At 45.8% G+C, this 17741-nt stretch overlaps 1 protein-coding gene across 1 annotated transcript in view; it reads left to right on the top strand.

Moving 5' to 3' along the window:
* DNAJB12 (DnaJ heat shock protein family (Hsp40) member B12) overlaps nt 1-17741 on the top strand; it is a 255070-nt gene that overhangs the window by 163785 nt on the left and 73544 nt on the right. Inside the window, exons 3-5 of the mRNA XM_078643078.1 lie at nt 150-295; nt 7406-7591; nt 11050-11129. Of these exons, the coding sequence (XP_078499204.1) occupies nt 150-295; nt 7406-7591; nt 11050-11129 (412 nt within the window). The remainder of the gene's footprint in view (nt 1-149; nt 296-7405; nt 7592-11049; nt 11130-17741) is intronic.

Genomic DNA, 17741 nt, shown 5'->3' with positions numbered 1-17741 from the left:
ACAGAGTTTAAAACAGAGAAGTGAATTGAGAAGGGATAATCCATGCCTCTTGACTTTCACTGAGCTGGTAATACTTAAACCATGCTATATTTAGATCTTGGGGTTGCAACATCTGTTTTTATTTCTACTTCCTCCCCTCCAACTTGCAGAGTGAAACAGTGTAAAGATTACTATGAAATCCTTGGTGTGAACAGAGATGCCTCAGAAGAGGACTTGAAAAAAGCTTACCGTAAACTAGCACTAAAGTTTCATCCGGACAAGAACCACGCGCCGGGTGCTACAGAGGCATTTAAAGGTGAGTCTTGGTTTTCAACATGTGGTCTCTCATGAGCTGTTCGGTGTCTGAGCCACAGGGTATTACAGCTGTTCTCTTAAACATAATGTGTTTCATTTCTAAGAGCTTTTTTACCAGCTGTTTTGAATGCATGTAATAATAATTTAATAATTTAAGGTCCTTCCTATTACTATAAGTGGACTGGACTTTGCTTCCCATGTAGCTAGTTGTATGCTTTATAAATACTTTTAATGAAAAAATTCCACCAGATACATAATTTAATTGTGGGGCTACTACTACGTACAGAAGGCATTTCTTGTTCAACGTGGTCATTTATAGTTCGCTTTAGTTTACTAAGTTGACATAAAATGTTATCCTTCATCACATTTGTTAGACTATTTTGTACCCTAACTCATAAACATCTGATTCTATGCCATGTTGTTTCTGGATTCCACTTCTCTATTCGCTGTTGACTCGGGCATATCAGTTGCAATGGTGAGCAGCTTGAACCTCAGAAGATCTATCTTACCTCCCCTCCTTTCCATCTCTTGCCAACTCTTTTCTTTACCACTCTCATTCGTAGCCATTCCTTTCCCTAAGTTTACATTCTCTTTTCATTCTCTTTGCTGCTTTTCTTTCCCTCAGTGTCTGTCATGCTCTCTTCATATTTAACTATATCCTCTCAGATCTAATTCCCCAATAAGCTGTCCGGCATCTGATTTGTATACAGTGCTGATTTCAGTAGCAATGTATCATTGCACGGTAAGGCTGAGCTGTAGACAGTCGAGTGAAGTGCTTCAACACAATCATAGTTTCCTGCACAGCAGATAAAGTGAGCAACTGTATTCGTGTAGTCAACCTTTAGGGCCGTTTGGCTCGGGCAGTAATGCGCAGATCGAAGCTTATCGGTCCTGCCCGTCCCCAGCATCGGAGTGATGACCCGAGGGTGCATGTGCTCTTGTTCATGGGTGACAACGCTGAATGTTTCCCCCAGACAGTCAATCTAAATCAGTGCGAGTTTTATGTATTTTTTAAATCTATTCAGGTCTGTAATAGCTGGGGTATGAGATGGTGCTGTAGTCGTTGAGGTGGTGTATCTATACCACGGCTTGCTGATCTCATGATATACGTTGCGGCTCGGGCTCTTAACTGGCCCCCTGCCTGCATTTACCCCTAGCACCCATAAACTGTAGATCGGTCTCTTTGGTAGTCAATCTCAAGAGAGAGACTATAATTAAAAGGGCTTTCATGCAGCTCAGGAATGATGACTAAAAACTTCCAAGGTAAGTTTTGTTTAATCACCAGTTTATGACAGAAGCCGATAATTATATGATTCTTACATAAAGGACAAAAGTCAAACTTGTGCAGCCTGAACCTCTCCTAGATTCACATGCTTTGCATTATTTTGCCATCCAGTGTTTGGGTCGGTAGATCCCGTGGTTGTTAAAAGTTTTTTTTTCTTTTTGTGCTTCCACAATAGATGGATGTTGAGTGTAAGCTCAGAGTACCTCTGGGCTCCACCTCCATTTTCATATTTTTTTTTAATCTACCAGTGGTTTTGGAAACTAATATATCTACAGAGCTGCCAAAGCTACCATAAGAAACAACAGACCAATAAAGCTCATAAAAGTAATGACGTTGGAAGACAAACATGTAGACTTCAAGCCGTAATGGGGCATGTTTTTCAAGGAATAAGGAATTCAGCGGCTTAATGGCCTCATAAAAAATCCCAAGTATAATGTGTCAAAAAAGGCCAAGAGAAGCAGAAGTAGAGTATGTTGAACACCATGTCTTTTACACCAGAACTATAGAATCTAGGGCGGGATAGTCCTTTTCAAACCGAACTCTGTAATCAGGCAGCGAAGTATGGGTTTAGAGTCACCACAAGAGCAAGCAGAGACATACCCAACTAGACCATCTCCACCAGATGATTTATTCGTCTATCATGTGCTGATGAGAAGGCCTGCAGGTACATATGAGTGAAGGAAGAGGAAGAATCTTGCTTCCTCCTAGAGACCTCACACCCTTTACAAAGAAAAAACACTACCTGCACTACCTAGTCTTTTACAACAGGGAATGAAGTATTTGAAGAAGACTGTTGCATTTAGTGTGCAGAAGAAATAGACTCTCTCCACAAGACCCACTGACATTTTTAAAGCCCACGCAGTGCTCAGCTCGCTCATTGTTACTACAGCCATAAGGGGAGCTTATAATAAAGATCACCACAAGGGAACCAGCAAGCTGAAAGGTGGACAAGCTGCACCAACCCAATGGAGGACTGCACACACAGGTGCTCTCCTTTCCACATATGACCACCAACAATGGGAAAAATAGAAGTGCTCATGCAACATCTACCGTCCTTCGAAGGAGAGCAAAGAGCGCACTTACAGAGGGTAAGGCCATACTCACTACCTACCTAAAGCCCTCTCTGGACTCAGCAGATACATCTAATTGACAATTGTGTATAGGCATGGTACTTCATACACATGCACATCTACGAATTTCTGGTGTTACAAACCTCTGTGATTAACCGCATGCGCGCTAGCGGTTTTCCCGCTGCGCGCTGCGTTTTTTAAAAAGCCGCGTTACATGACGAGCTCAGCTCGTCACGAGCGTCGTAACTCATGACGAGCTGAGCTCGTCACGAGCGGGGAAGGGGTTAACAACCCTCTCTAACAGGCATGATTTGTTTGATAGCAGTGCCAGTGAACCTTAGAAAAGTTGAATAAGACACTCGCTACAGCTCAATGCATGGGAGCCTTACAAACATGAGGAAGTGTTTTCAGGGGATCACCTGCGCTCATAGGTGGAAATGGCGTTAATGGAACCTTCTTCACACAGACCCAATCACAATAATCTCAGGGCCATTGCAGATCTCAGGTAACATCACAATGGCAGCAAAGCTCACCTGCACATCACATATTTTTAGAGAAGGAGCTCATGCTATGAGAGAAAGTGCATAATGAAAGTGACTGAATCATGTCACAATGACAGAGAAGTGGGTGTTTAACAGGCCTGGAAAATCATTAAAATGTAACTGGACCTGTAGGTCTAGTGACTTACATAATCTACTTTGACCCATAAACTGCGCTCAAATTGTGTGACCCTGGGAAGATATTTTATTTCACCAAGATGCCTTTACTACATTAGCACATAGAGCATCTTCAAATATGTGTGTTCAGCATGTGTGCTATACAAAAAGCTGGTTTGTTTGATTCATAGACTAAACTTTTTCTCCATGTATTTTTTCGAATCTGACCCACATATAGGGTACGCATGACCCTTGACTTGTCTTTTAGTTCACTAACCGCATTGTCCTCAGGGTGGAGGCAGGAATGTTTTTCAGTTCATGTTTAAAAACTTTCACTTTTTAAATAATCTCACTAAAGCATGATGTGGTAGTGCACTATGATTTACAGTCAGCACAATTTCCTGTGATATGGCCACAGACTTTCCAAAGATGTGCAGTTTTACTATAAAATTATATACTGTACTAACGATGTTTGGAAATCAGGTTTCTAAACTATTTAGCATTTGCACATCAGCAAGTAAAGTGCTCTGATTTGTTTTGACTCTCTTACAATCTTTCCCATCATACTTCTGAATGTCAAAAACTATGCTTTCCTAATTGCTGATATATTTTGAAATATTTTTACTGTTCATTTACAAGCTATTTATATGTTGTACGGCAGTAAAAAAAAGCTAACAGCCTTTCCTTTCCTAGCACGATTATCAGACAGATCACTTTACAAAATCCTTTAACTTTGCTGTCAGAGGAACACAAATCTTCAGAATACACTAACCAGCAATTTGCAATAAGACATAAGCTGACATTCGACCTCTGTCTTTGAATGCACAGCAAATAAACTAAGATACAAACAAGATTTGAAGGCATCTTAATTGCTCATTCACTTTCTGAATGAACAGAACACCTGTTCTTTTCCAATTCAAGGTATCTCTCTCTCCAGAATGAAACAGTAGGTCCTAAAAATATTTGACTCGCCATATCGAGTGTGACTAGATTTTTCTTGGCCTGCTAAATAATATCAAACCTGGATACTTCATAGAAATAGAAGGCAAACCAACACCATGTATGCTTAAGAGACGGGCCCACAAGATCCAAAAAAAGTCCATTCTAACAAAGCAAGTACTAGAACGTCTAGAAAAGAATGCCATACAAATAGTATGGCTGCCACAAGGACTACCCGGTATAGTAGGCTTAAAAGATGGCTATTTTCACATGATGACATGTCAATATCATGACAAGTACCTGAGATTCATAATGGAGGAAACTAATAACCAGCTGAAAGTTCTACCCATTGTGATAAAGTCTGCCCCAAGAAAGTTCACAAAATGCATTTGGAGTAGTGGTGGTTTAGCTCTGGAGTAGTGGTGGTTTAGCTCTGGAGGGGTGTAATCAGTATATGTATATTTATGCCTAGACGACTGGCTAGTGAGGGGACATTATTTCCTACAATGCCAGAAGATCACTAGTATGGTGATTCAGTTGTTGTACAGATTGGATTCTCAGTAAACATCATGAAATGTTCCACTATACCAGAACTGGAGATAATGTATTGGGGAGCCCAACTAAATTAAAAGGGCTGCACTAGCAGTCCACACAGAAAGGACGATGTTGGCATCGCAGAAACAAATTTGTCTTTACTAGACAACACAATGTCTGACAGTAAGAACACCTATGAGATTAAAGGTCAGGATGGCTTCACGTGTTCCAATAATACCACATGCCATGCTGTACACAAGACCACAACAGCAGTGGGCGATGAGACAGTGGTCACAGAAGAAGGAAAAGTAGGACAATCTCGTGGTCATTAGGACAGCACTTCCCTCTATGACTATAAGAACCATGGATGCTTTCACAGAGAGGCTAGGGGCGAGCAAATAAACCAGGAGATCTCCAAATAAACATCGAGGCAGCTGTACAACAGTAAACATATAAGAAACTAAAGACAATTTTTCTAGCACTGAATATAAATAAAAGAAAGGGGCAAGTTGTTACAACCAGACAATGCAACAGTGATGTTTTACTTGAACAAACTTGGGACTAAAATCAGTCACCTGGTCAAAACTAACGCAGGAAACATTGAAATGGGCAGCAGAGAACAATATCACCATTACTGCAATCGATCTCTCAGCACAGCCAAACGGACAGCCAAACATGAGAGCAGACACTATAAGCAGAGAAGTAAGCATATATCCCGAAAGGGAACTCCGTTAAAAAATTGTACCCGCAGCATGTTTGCGGTGCAGAACCCTCACAATAGATCTGTGTGCAACTGCAGGAAATGCAAAAAGCCAAACCCTCGCATCCATATTTCATTACCAACTTTCTCTCAGAAATGCTCTGCCACTGAATTGGTTAAGGATATTTGCCTACACTTTCCTCTCCCAATGGTGCTGTAGTTCAAAGTGAACTGCAAATGCAGGATATCTGGGTTAAAGCGATTTCTAATAACCTCATCGTGGGCAGGCAGTCGTGGCTCTTACTCCTGATGACAACGTTCAAGGGACACTTGAAGAGGTTGCCAGAGCTCATAAACCTCTTAGTTATGGAAGGAGGAATCTTTCCCTGTTCAGCCTTAATCTTCCTAAGTGGTGCTTAGCAGTCATTATGGAGGCAAAAGACTGGTCACATACAAATGCTGTGCCGCTAAATGATTAGGATTCATGAATTGGAATCAATTGCAGAGATACAGAGACTTTATGACAAGTGTTACCAACACTATACCCTACTTAATCTACCTGTGAGATTGTAAACTGCATCTGTATCGTTAAAGGTTCTCCTATCAGTGACCGTAACTGACAGAAGAGAACAGGATAGCTAACCACTTTTTAAAATACCAACCATTAAATGGTGTCTGAAACGAGTTAAGAAAGTCTGCCCCCGATAACATTTCTGCCAGCAATGTGGAACTCTAACATGGTTCTAACAAAATATAAACAAATTGACATTGAAAGCAATAATATAACATCACTAAAAAGTGAGCTGCAAGCGCTTACTATACAGAAACCATACTTTCAAGTGCATAAAGATGGGGTCATGATGAGAACTAATCCTAAATTCCCAGGGTTACATCCAGGTTTCATATTAACCAAACTATTCAGTTGCCTTCTTCTGGACCCAGTTAGTTAATCAACCTGATAATCCTTCTTTCCTCTATACCTGGAGTTTGTTTCCTCGAGGACTATGCTTATGAGAATTCAACTAGCATAACAAATATTAGTATTTTTGTGAAGCCTTCTCTGTTCCAAGTGTGTTGGAGGAAAACTCTCTCCTGGAAGGTTCTGAAAGATTAAACATTTAGTAAAAAAGTGATACCTAATTCACCGCGACTGCCCTCATTTGCACTCCGTCATATGCCGGTGGAACCCAACTATATACCTCAATCTTAACTTTATAACTGTTCTGCCAATGGTGTAGAAGGCTATGATGGAATTATGCAAATATAAATGTGGCTCATTTAAATGGGAGTGGGTGATACGCGATGTGCTTTCTAATATCAACCCATAAACGTTTCCTCTAGTCTACTTGGTTTGTGCCAAAAAGGACTCATTATACTTTGTGTTCTCCAGATGATTTGCTTTGAACACAGTATGCATGAGGGATACGGTCTAACAGATGTAAAGTTTCATCACAGATAGTGCCTTATATAGCAATTCCCCAGGATCATGGCCGATAAATAACTCCTACTATGAGTTTCCCCCAACCAAATTCAAATATTTCACCTCTCTGCTCCAACATCTGCATATCCTGGGGTTTAAAGGCTTTTATGTCTTGTTAAATTTAGGAAGATTTGAACTGTAAATTTTAAACTGTGGTCCGTTTTCAGAGCAACCAGTAATATCCAGATGTAACAGAATCTGTTAAATATATAATTGTGAACCCTGCACGAACAAGTGTTTGTTCAGCGGCTGCTATTTACTGAACCACTTGTAATGAGGCTGTATGTTATTATAGATAATGAGAGGTGACGAGTATATTGTTGCATTGTCACCGTTACTGGGGACTATTTGTATCTTAAAGATGTCCATGTAAATATTGCATAATGTTTCATTTGACATATGTCTGTGGTTAAATAGCCATAACTGGCTGCTCACTCTATCTTTTAGCAATTGGCAATGCATATGCGGTACTGAGCAACCCAGAGAAAAAGAAGCAATACGACCAGTTTGGAGATGAGAAACAGCATGGCAGTCGGCATGGGCACAGTCACGCAGACTTCCATCGAGGATTTGAAGCAGACATATCTCCGGAGGACCTCTTCAATATGTTCTTTGGTGGTGGCTTTCCTTCTAGTAAGATGTTACCATGTTTGCTTGTATCTGTTGTTGAAACAAACTTTTGGGTGCATCATGGCGTACTGATTTCACATTGTAGCGATCATGGAGCTCTTTCTGGGAATGCTGAGGTTTCAGTCAAAGAGCTAAGCCACCTTAGTTGGCGGAATTCTGACTTTCCTGTCATCCTAATAAACTTGTAAGAGAAGTTACCGGTCTCAGCGCAGGAATCAAAGCCCCCACTCATAGTCCTTGTACAGAGTCATTAAACAGACTTTAGCTCCCAAAGGGCCTTCTCAGAGACTCTGACTGACAACCTGAGGCATCTTAGAGCCACCTGCTTTGGCTGAATGTGTAATATAATTTAAGTCCCTCACTGTCCAGCTTCAGATATGTTACGGTGCCCAGTAGTAGTCCATATGTGTGCTGAAGCGAAGATGGTGGTGCACAGGCAGAGGCATTTATCATCTGTTGGAGGAGCTCTGTTAATACAGGACTGATGTTATTGACTTGATGGTTTCAGTTTCCCCTTAGTTACCTGGAAGCTATGGTTTCTACAGAGCTCACCATGTAGATTACGTTTCTGGTATCAAGAACACATGAAAAACGTATTTTACAAGTAACGTGGCAGACCGTACCTTTCAAAATATGTATATGCTCCAGTGTTGTCCATGGGTAGAGGTTTGAAGCTCATTTAATGCTAAAATTGTATAAAGTGGTTCACAGCGCAGTGCAGAGAACCCCCACTTTTAATGGGTCAGACCCAGAACATTTCCTTGGTCCCCAGAGGCTGGGCCACAGCCTTAGCCACTACGAGGGACAAAGAAAACAAACCGGTATTTTCCATACCCTCTTTTGGACTGAACTCGTAGAAATATTGTGAAGTTAGGAATCAGGCAGACTTGTAAAAGAAGTTCTTGAAGGGTATAGAGTAGATAAGGAGACTTGCCCTCAAGAAATTCCGAATTAGTTTACACACACTGGGTTGCCTTTCATAATTAGTGTTGTATACGTGCAAATCTAATTACCCATAATAACTCGATGATAATGAATGTTGCTAGAATGAATAAAATATAAATCGCAAACATTGTTCATCATGCATTCCTAACCAGTTAGTTTAAGAAGCTCCCTATTTGCTTTGTCGTGCTACATTGTTATGCTGTCTTGCTGCAGAGCCATGTAACATACCCCACATAGAAGCTGTAGAGCTCTTGGTCTTCAATATCTTATCCATACAGACAGCATGTCCACCAGCATTTGGTTTTTGTCTCTACCCAACCCTGATTGGGAAGAGCTAATATACCTTTTTCTCCATAGCATCTCTATGGAGCTGGTGGGGCACCTGTCAGTTCAATCACCGATGATGGGCGAGTGGCAACATTTAGCTGAAAACAATTCTTTCATTTGAACCATTTGAACCATTGTGAAGCATAAATGCAAGTTATTTTCTAAACCCTGCTCGTGGGGAAACCATAGTTTTAGGAAGGTAATTTTGAAAGAAAGTTTTTACCTCCTAACTGCTAGTCAATGTTAAGCAGTGCAGAATTGAAGAATGACTGCATATGACCACCTCACAACACAAAATGAAGAATTATTATTTTGAACAGACACGAGCAAAACTGAAACTCATGTTAAACTAGCACACTCACTTTTAGGTCTTATTCTTAGACCTAATGCACATTTATGCTAACTGAATATACTGAGACGTATCAATATATGTCAAGACCTGTGGCATACATTAACATAGCATATGTATGGGGATTCAACTCCTTAGGCTCCATCAAGGTCCACTAGATATTGGAGAAGAAAATAAATGTATTATTGTAGAGGAATTGGGTTTAAAACCAAACCACATATGTAGAGTTAAAATATAATACGAAGCAGTTGCCTTGCTGGTGCAAGTTTTAGTAATTAGTTGTCCAAGTGGATAAATGTGCATCTTCTATACCAGTGGCAAGTGCTATCGCCATTAAAATAGCTTTTGCTTCTGGTGGTTTTTCCTGAAAAACCTAAGCAGTGTACTGGATTGGCCTGTGATTTTTTTCCAGATGTATGGGAAAGAAGTAACTATCTAACGTTGGCAAAGGGGAATGACTTTCTCAACAATAAAAACAATTTTCACCATGGAAAAGAGGTTACATCTGCAAAACACATTAGCGTCATACTTAACCACTAAAGCATTTTCTCCCTTGTGGTAAATCTTTGTGTAAACATTATACATTGGAGTATGCAAGAAAATTAACAATAGTCATGGATTTCCTGGAGGGCCTCCTGTTTGAATTCCAGAAAAGTTGCGAATTTGTTTTATACGTTGGTCTAATCCAACAGGAACAAATTCACACCTCTTCAACATTGGACTTGGTGAGACTAGCCATTGTTCTCAACCCATAAGAAACAGGAAAGGAACAGTCCATGGAAATGAGACATTGTATCCTCAGCACTGTGTGAATAAATGGCTCTATCGTCATGCACAATGCCCTTCACATATAAAGGGCTGGGGGAATGAAAGAGATTTTTTATAGGGGTACACTATCGTACTCTTTCTTTCAATATCACGCACACGAACAACAGACGTACCCCCATATTTGGCTCCAATTAGTGAGTAACTTATCCAATTCAGGATGATTTGCTTCTCAGTACCTGCAAGTAGGACTAAAAGGTATTTCCAAAAAAGAATGGGATGGCCTCACACACCCTATGGGTGTCCTACTTCATCATTGGCCATCCCGTGCTCACCAGAGAATCCTCTAGTGGCGGGAGGCCCTCATCGTGAGTTGCGGAACTCTTCAGGGATGATCCGGGAAATGGGGATCCAGGTAGTTAAAAACCTTTACACCTACCGGTAACAGAACTGTGCCTTTATTAGGGGGTGGTGTAGGAATGATTAAAACAAACACTCAAACACTTGAGGCTTAATTTCACAGCTCATGTCTTTATGGGTCGACATGTTTGAGCCCTGAAATCCTGCTTACTCCTATGTGAATCCCTGTCTACACGTATTCACACCCACTCACTGCAAGCACATACATACTATACCAGTTCCTCGTGGCTAGTAATGGCTAAAATTGGTTTTGCTCTTTCAGTGTTTCGATCCCTAACTTTGGGAAAATCACACCTCATACAGGAATGATGTGAGGGGGGCCTTGTAGACACACATTGGTCAAAGGTCTTTCCCTAGAAGTGGCACTTAGTTGTGTGCCTCTAAATTCTCCCGATGATTTGGTCAGTCAGTTCATATGCTTCAAAGATCTGTGTGCAAACTTCACGTTACATGTTGAAAATGTGCAGAGCGTCAATGACTTTTGCGATATTAACACCTGTATTTTTCAATGACATGAAAATTATTATTAGATTCCCATTTTTAGCAATATGTATAGAAATATACTTAGTGAAACAATATTTTAGATCAAGAAACCATGCTTTTTGTGGATGTGTATGCAGCAAAAAAGTCTTAGAACCTCATATTTTTCCACCAGGTAACGTCCATGTGTACAGCAATGGTCGGATGCGGTACACCTACCAGCAGCGTCAAGACCGGAGGGAACAGCAGGGTGATGTGAGTAGCCTTCATGGATAAACTTCTGAAGTCATCTTATTTAGTAATTCATAAGCATATCAATATCGAAGGTATTTTCTAAACATCACAAGTATTTTCTAGGTATACTTTATATAATTTAGGCTATGATGGTTTTACTCACGCACATTTCTAATTTCATCTCCCCACCCTCCTGTCCCCATCTCCCATGCACCCCTCCCCCGAATTCCCCGATAAGTTGCAGCTTCCCAGACTTAACAAGCATTTGCAATGCAATAGGTCTCGCATTAGGAAATTTGAGCTATTGGTATTGTAAATTACAATTTTTTTATTTGTGTTGGTTTTGAAAATAGCTAAATTAATAGCTTTGTCATTTACAATGCCAATAGTTTTAACTTTCGGAAATGTGACACCTATAGCATTTGTACTGCAATGTGTGTTGTATTTACGTGACTTAGATGTATTGATATTACAAATAACAATGGCTTTTAATTTTTTTAAATAATTAATACTTAAATAAAAGTTATTGTAATTTATAATGGCAATTGCTTAAACTTTTGTAAATAACTTTTGTGAAGATTATGTTCAGTGTATTTTATTGTGACGAAAATCCAAGAATAGAAGTGAAATATTAACATTTTTTTGTGACATTTGTAATAAAGCTTGAAACATTGAGAGAACATATTTGAACCAGTTGTTGTTGAATGGATGCACAGATTGATGCTGTGGTAGCGCTGAGTGATGCTGTGGCATTCAGTGATGATGTGGTAGCGCATAGTAATGTTGTGGTGCCCCTGAGTGATGCTGTGGTGATGCGACAGATAGAGTGAGTGAGATAGATAGATAGATAGATAGAGTGAGTGCGATAGATAGAGTGAGTGCGATAGATAGATAGAGTGAGTGAGATAGATAGATAGATAGATAGAGTGAGTGCGATAGATAGAGTGAGTGCGATAGATAGATAGAGTGAGTGCGATAGATAGATAGAGTGCAATAGATAGGTAGAGGGAGGCCGATAGACAGATAGAGGGAGGCCGATAGACAGATAGAGGGAGGCCGATAGATAGAGGGAGGGAGACCGATAGATAGAGGAAGTGAGGGCGATAGATAGATAGAGGGAGGGCGATAGATAGAGTGATAGATAGAGTGAGGGCGATAGGGCCGCCCACGACTGTGGAATTTCTGCACATTTGCCAGAAGTTTCACAGTTGCAACTGGTATCTGCACCTACGCAAATGTACTCATTCGGCCCATTAGGAAGCACCAGGAGAAGAATACGAATAAACTGTGGATGGTGTGGTGTCCTCGTAGGGTCATGTGTGGGTACCGAACAGCCCTAAACATACCTGAACACAAAGGAAAAAACAACAGTCTAGCTTAAAGTTTGTTAACTTAGCATAACATAACAATAGAGCGGCCCAGGATGGTATGCAGTACATTAATGTGTGGGTCTGCGAAGATGCTAATAACAAAATATAGTGGTTTTAGTATTATGTACATCAGAAGTCCATTAAATGTGTCATATTTTGTTTAGAACCGTACTCAAAATATGTGTTCCCATCACTTCCAGCATTTAAAGGCAATAGGCTTTATTTGTCCTTCTATTATTGGTGAAATATTTTGAAATATTTGAAACCTTCCAAGAGTGTGACAGCAAATGATGGCACACCTAATCCCTGAAAGGGCCAAAAAATTGGAGCTATAATACGGTTCCTACTTTGCAGCCAGACACACACAAACATCGACGTGCATAAAAAATGTTGTAAAATGCAGTATCGATGTGGCGTAACTGCAGCAAACATTTGACCACCCAAGCTGCAAGAAAAATGAGTTATTAAACTCGTTAAAAAACTCTAATTGCGGCGTGGCCAAGACGGCGAACATGGCGGACGCAGCCTAACCGAGCTCCGTCCCGCCAGCCACATATCCTACCTGCATCCTACGTCGCCCCGACCGCACTGCGCCCAAAAACCTGGTGGCAAGCGGCGGATCCGACGGCGACGCCTCGGCAGTGACTCCGGTGTCCCGGCGGTCTGCGGCTGGGGAGATACAGCCGCCGAGACTTCTGACGGCGAAGGGGCCTGCCTCTACAGCACGGCCGGGACCTTGATTTTGGGCTGATCCGCCCGGAAGTGTATGGCAGCCGGGGCGCGCCGGCCGGAAGGTGCCGCCTCAGTGGAAGTCCAGTGGCGGAGAGGCGACCGGGACTGATCGAGCCCCGCTGACGCCTGGACACTTGCTGCGGTGGCGGCTGCACCGGCTGGGGAGGACGAAATCGACGCCCGTTCTCCAGCGGAGGTGGGGTAAGGAGAGGTGACTGGGTGTAAGGCCTAGTGGGGGAGGGGACGCCCTGAGACTGTGCCTGGCCCCACTCGGCGGCGGGATCGAGCCGCGGGGCTCTGAGACACTGGCACACTAGGGGGGTAGCGGCCCCGCCGACCCCCTACTCGTCCCCCCCCCCCCCCCTCCCCCCTCCATATTCGGACTGCGACCCTGCCGGGCTCTTCCTGGGGCTGGAATACTGCTACACTCCTGCTCGGTGGCCGCCTCGGGCCACGGTGGGGGGAAGGTGCCTTGGACAGACCCCCGCAGTCTACTGGCACGATCCTGGGCATACAAGAGGCCCCCCAAATTGTTTTGCTACTACAGCTGGGAGGTGGGGCACGGATGTTGAGCTGATAGCTGCGGGCCCGCAGCGTAGTGAACGGTCTCGATACCGCGTGACACCATCCCCTGCCACCGCACGTATAGCACCTTGCGGGAGCTTCACGGGGGTGCGCTCCGTCTCCACGGGCTCACGGCGGTCAGGGAGACGTCCATAATCAGAGGCCGTGCACGACGTGCGGAGCACATTGGACTGCTGGTCCCTCGTGGTCGGAACCATCACTCTATCCGCGCCATGACGAGAGGGAGCAACAGCAGCAATGCTTCGAAGCAGGGCCCAATGGACAAGTTTGCAGGACCCAGTGGGACGGCCGGAGCATCTGGGGGTCCCCAGGGTGCGGGACCCGACAACGCGGCGCTGATGGCGGCGATCACGCAGTCGAGGGACATGTTGGATGCGAAGATCGGGGCGGTCGGTGCCGACGTGACCTTGCTCCGACAGGACCTACGCAATGCGGTGGCCCGCATCACCGAAACGGAATCCAGGATCACGGAGGTCGAGGATGATGTGGCCGTCCTCAAGAAGAAAGTTGCCGCCATGGAGGGGATTCAGAAGGGACTTGCGCTGCGGGTGGAAGATGCGGAAGGGAGGGCCAGAAGGAACAACCTGCGCTTCGTTGGCTTCCCGGAGGACTGTGAGAAAGGAAATATGGTGGCCTTCCTGACCCAATGGCTTGAGGGATGGCTCCCCCCAGACACCCTATCGCGCTGCTTTGTGGTAGAGCGGGCGCACCGAGCACTCCTTCCAAAACCACCTCTTGGAGCTCGCCCCCGCTCGGTGATTGCCAAGTTGCTCAACTATCACGACAGGGATGTTATCCTGCGACAGGCCCGCGCCCTGGACCCTCTCATGTTTGAGAACCACAAAATCCTTGTGTTCCCGGACTACACAAAGCTGGTCCAACAGCAGAGGCAGTCGTTCACCGCGGCAAAAGCACGTTTGCGGGAGCTCAAAATTCCCTACGCTCTACTCTTCCCGGCCCGCCTCCGAGTGGTCTTCCAGTCCCGCACCCAGTTCTTCAACTCTCCGGAGGAAGTATTTGAATGGACGGACGAGACTGTGCGTGTCAAGGTGCATACCCCTCCCAGGCGGAACTCGGACTCGTCGACCACCGGGAGACCTCCGAAACCACCCAGAAGGTCACGCAGCAGAAGCAACTGGAGGGCGCGCTCCCAGAAACGCCCTCCTCCCCGCGACGAGTCGGCCGAGGCTCCGGAGGAGACGGACTCTTCCCCATCGAAATCCTGACGCCCTTCTCTTCACACTGACTCCGGCGATGGATCTACAGGACTATTGAAGTGCTTGGCAGTATAGTATAGGCCAGGCGCTGCTCTCGGACATGCCACTCATTGATGGACTACACAATTTCGTACTCATGGGTGGACAGTGGGTCGGGTGACGCCTCTCCAAGGGCGGGCCTACCCCCGGAGTTCGTTCCCAGGTGTTGAGTGGGAAGTAGTTGGGTACTTTGTGGGTAGTTGGGTGGGATCCATTGGTGCAGTGGGTCTTGGGCCTCCCGTTGGAGGGCTGAGATTGCCTGCATCGCGACAGGTACTTCAATGTTGCTGAGGTATGGGGTGGGGGGTTGGAGGGGAGGTTGTTGGGGTGGTTGGGTTCTGGGGGAAGTTTGCAGGGGGAGGGACGGGAGTTTGGGGGTTCCGGGGATGGTGGGGAGGGAAGTTGGGAAGGGCCTTAGCACGGTGTACATGGGAACCTGGAGACGACTGAGCATGTGTGTGTGGCCTCAGTGGCCTGACGATTTCGGAATCTGGATGATTGATGGCGGCTGATGTACTGGGGGCGAGCCCCCCGCTGGCCTCCATGCGAATTTTGAGCTGGAATGTGCGAGGGATGCTCGACAAAATTAAACGGAGTGCAGTCCTACGTCTGGGGAAGACTGAAAGAGCGGATGTGTTGCTCCTTCAGGAGACTCACCTCTTGGGCACCAAGGTTCTGAGCCTACGCAGATACGGGTATGATCAGGTGTTCCATGCCGGGTTTACACGAGGGTCCAGAGGAGTTGCAATTCTCATACACCGTAGGGTCTCCTACACACATGAAACACAATGGCTGGACGTGCATGGTCGGTATGTCTTTGTTAAGGGGAGTCTGGGGAGTGAGCCGGTGGTTTTCGGGAGTGTGTATGCTCCACCCCCACTCCAAGATGCCCTGATTGAACGACTGTTCGAGGTATGGACGACTCTTCCGCATGTGTTGACAGTAGTGGGTGGTGATTGGAATGATGTGATGGATGGGAGACTGGACCGCTGTAGGCCTGGGGGTGGTCAATTGTCAGATGCCTCTACGAGGCTGAGTAGGATGGCGCAGGGGATGGGATGGATTGACGCTTGGCGCCACCAGCATGCATGTGATCGTGAATATACATTTGTCTCTGCGGTCCACAAATCCTTTTCGCGCTTGGACTACCTATTCGTCCCGCAACCCTGGTTGGGCAGAATTGACTCCACCTCCATACTTCCGAGGGGCCTGTCGGATCACTCCCCGGTCGCCCTGACGTTGAGCCTCGGTGTGCGGCGACAACCGTTTCGCTGGCGCCTCTCTGTGTGGCACTTGCAGCGCCGCGACTATCAATCGCACATGAGGGAGGCTATCTCGCACTACTGGTCAGAGAATGAGGACCCGAGTATAGATGCCATGACCCTGTGGGAGGCCCTCAAGCCAGTCCTTCGGGGCGTGGACATTGCGTGGTGCGCTGCGAATCGTAGGGCCCGCAGGCGGGAGGTGGAGGAGGCGGCCGACCGGGTGCGGAACCAGGAGACCAGATGTCTCACGGGGGAGGATGGAGTGGCTGTGGACCGGCTCCTGCACCTCCAACAGTCATACACCTCGCTATTGTTAGACGAAGCCCGACAGGCCTGGCTCGCTACGCAGAGCAGAATCTATCAATGGGGGGACAAGTCTAGCACAATGCTATATAGGCTATGTCAAAGCACTTATCAAGCCCAGCCCTTGCCGGGTCTCCGAGATGCCGCGGGTGGCCCTGTCTCGGCCCCTGAGGTCCTGGCCCAGATGTTTGCTCAATACTACGAGACCCAGTATGCCCCCCGAGAATCTCTCCCAGCGGAGGAGATTGACAAATTTCTCGCAGACCTTCCTCCCCGGGCGCTCTCGGATGAGGCGAGGGCCCGCCTAGACCTCCCACTGTCGGCGGAGGAGCTTGGGGAAGCACTGGGTGGCCTGAACACGGGCAAGGCCCCTGGGCCCAATGGGTTCCCCTGCGAATTTATGAAGTTGTTTCATCTCCAATTGGGGATGCGCTATAGGAAGGCACTGGAGGCGGCTCGGGAGCTTGGCAGATTGCCAGCGGACTGGCGACACGCTGAGATCGTAGTTTTCTGCAAACCGGGAAGGCCCCAAGACAGCCCGGACTCTTATCGGCCGATCTCTTTGCTGAACTTTGAAGCGAAAATATTGGCTAAGGCGTTGGTGAACCGTCTTCTCCCTTACATCACGGACCTGATCCATGCCGACCAGGCAGGCTTCATGCCTCACAGGGCTACAAGACACAACATACGTCGCGCTCACCTGGTGGTGGAGGCGGCACGAGCAGCGGGCATCCCCGCGGCCCTCCTGCTGGCGGACATGGACCGGGCCTTCGATTCCCTGAGTTGGTCATACCTCCGGGCCCTCCTCCTCCGGCTCAATCTGGGCCCACGTTTCCTGTCGTACATTCATCTGCTCTATACGGACCTGACGGCGACGGTCAGAATAGCGGGAGCCACCTCTGACACATTCCTCATCGGTCGTGGCACCCGACAGGGATGCCCTCTCTCACCTTACCTGTTCGCCCTGGCTATGGAACCGCTTGCGGCCTGGGTGAGGATGGATGCCCAATTGCGTGGTGTGGAGTGGGTTGGGGGCCCATCTGACAGGATTGCGCTATATGCGGACGACGTCCTGTTCTTCCTTACAGACCTCAATAAATCGGGGCCGAGGGTCCTTGAAAT

Source organism: Lissotriton helveticus, chromosome 5_1 (assembly GCF_964261635.1).
Source record: "Lissotriton helveticus chromosome 5_1, aLisHel1.1, whole genome shotgun sequence".
NCBI lineage: Eukaryota > Metazoa > Chordata > Amphibia > Caudata > Salamandridae > Lissotriton > Lissotriton helveticus.
The sequence above is the reverse complement of the archived record's forward strand: the minus strand, read 5'-3'. Positions and strand labels throughout refer to the sequence as shown.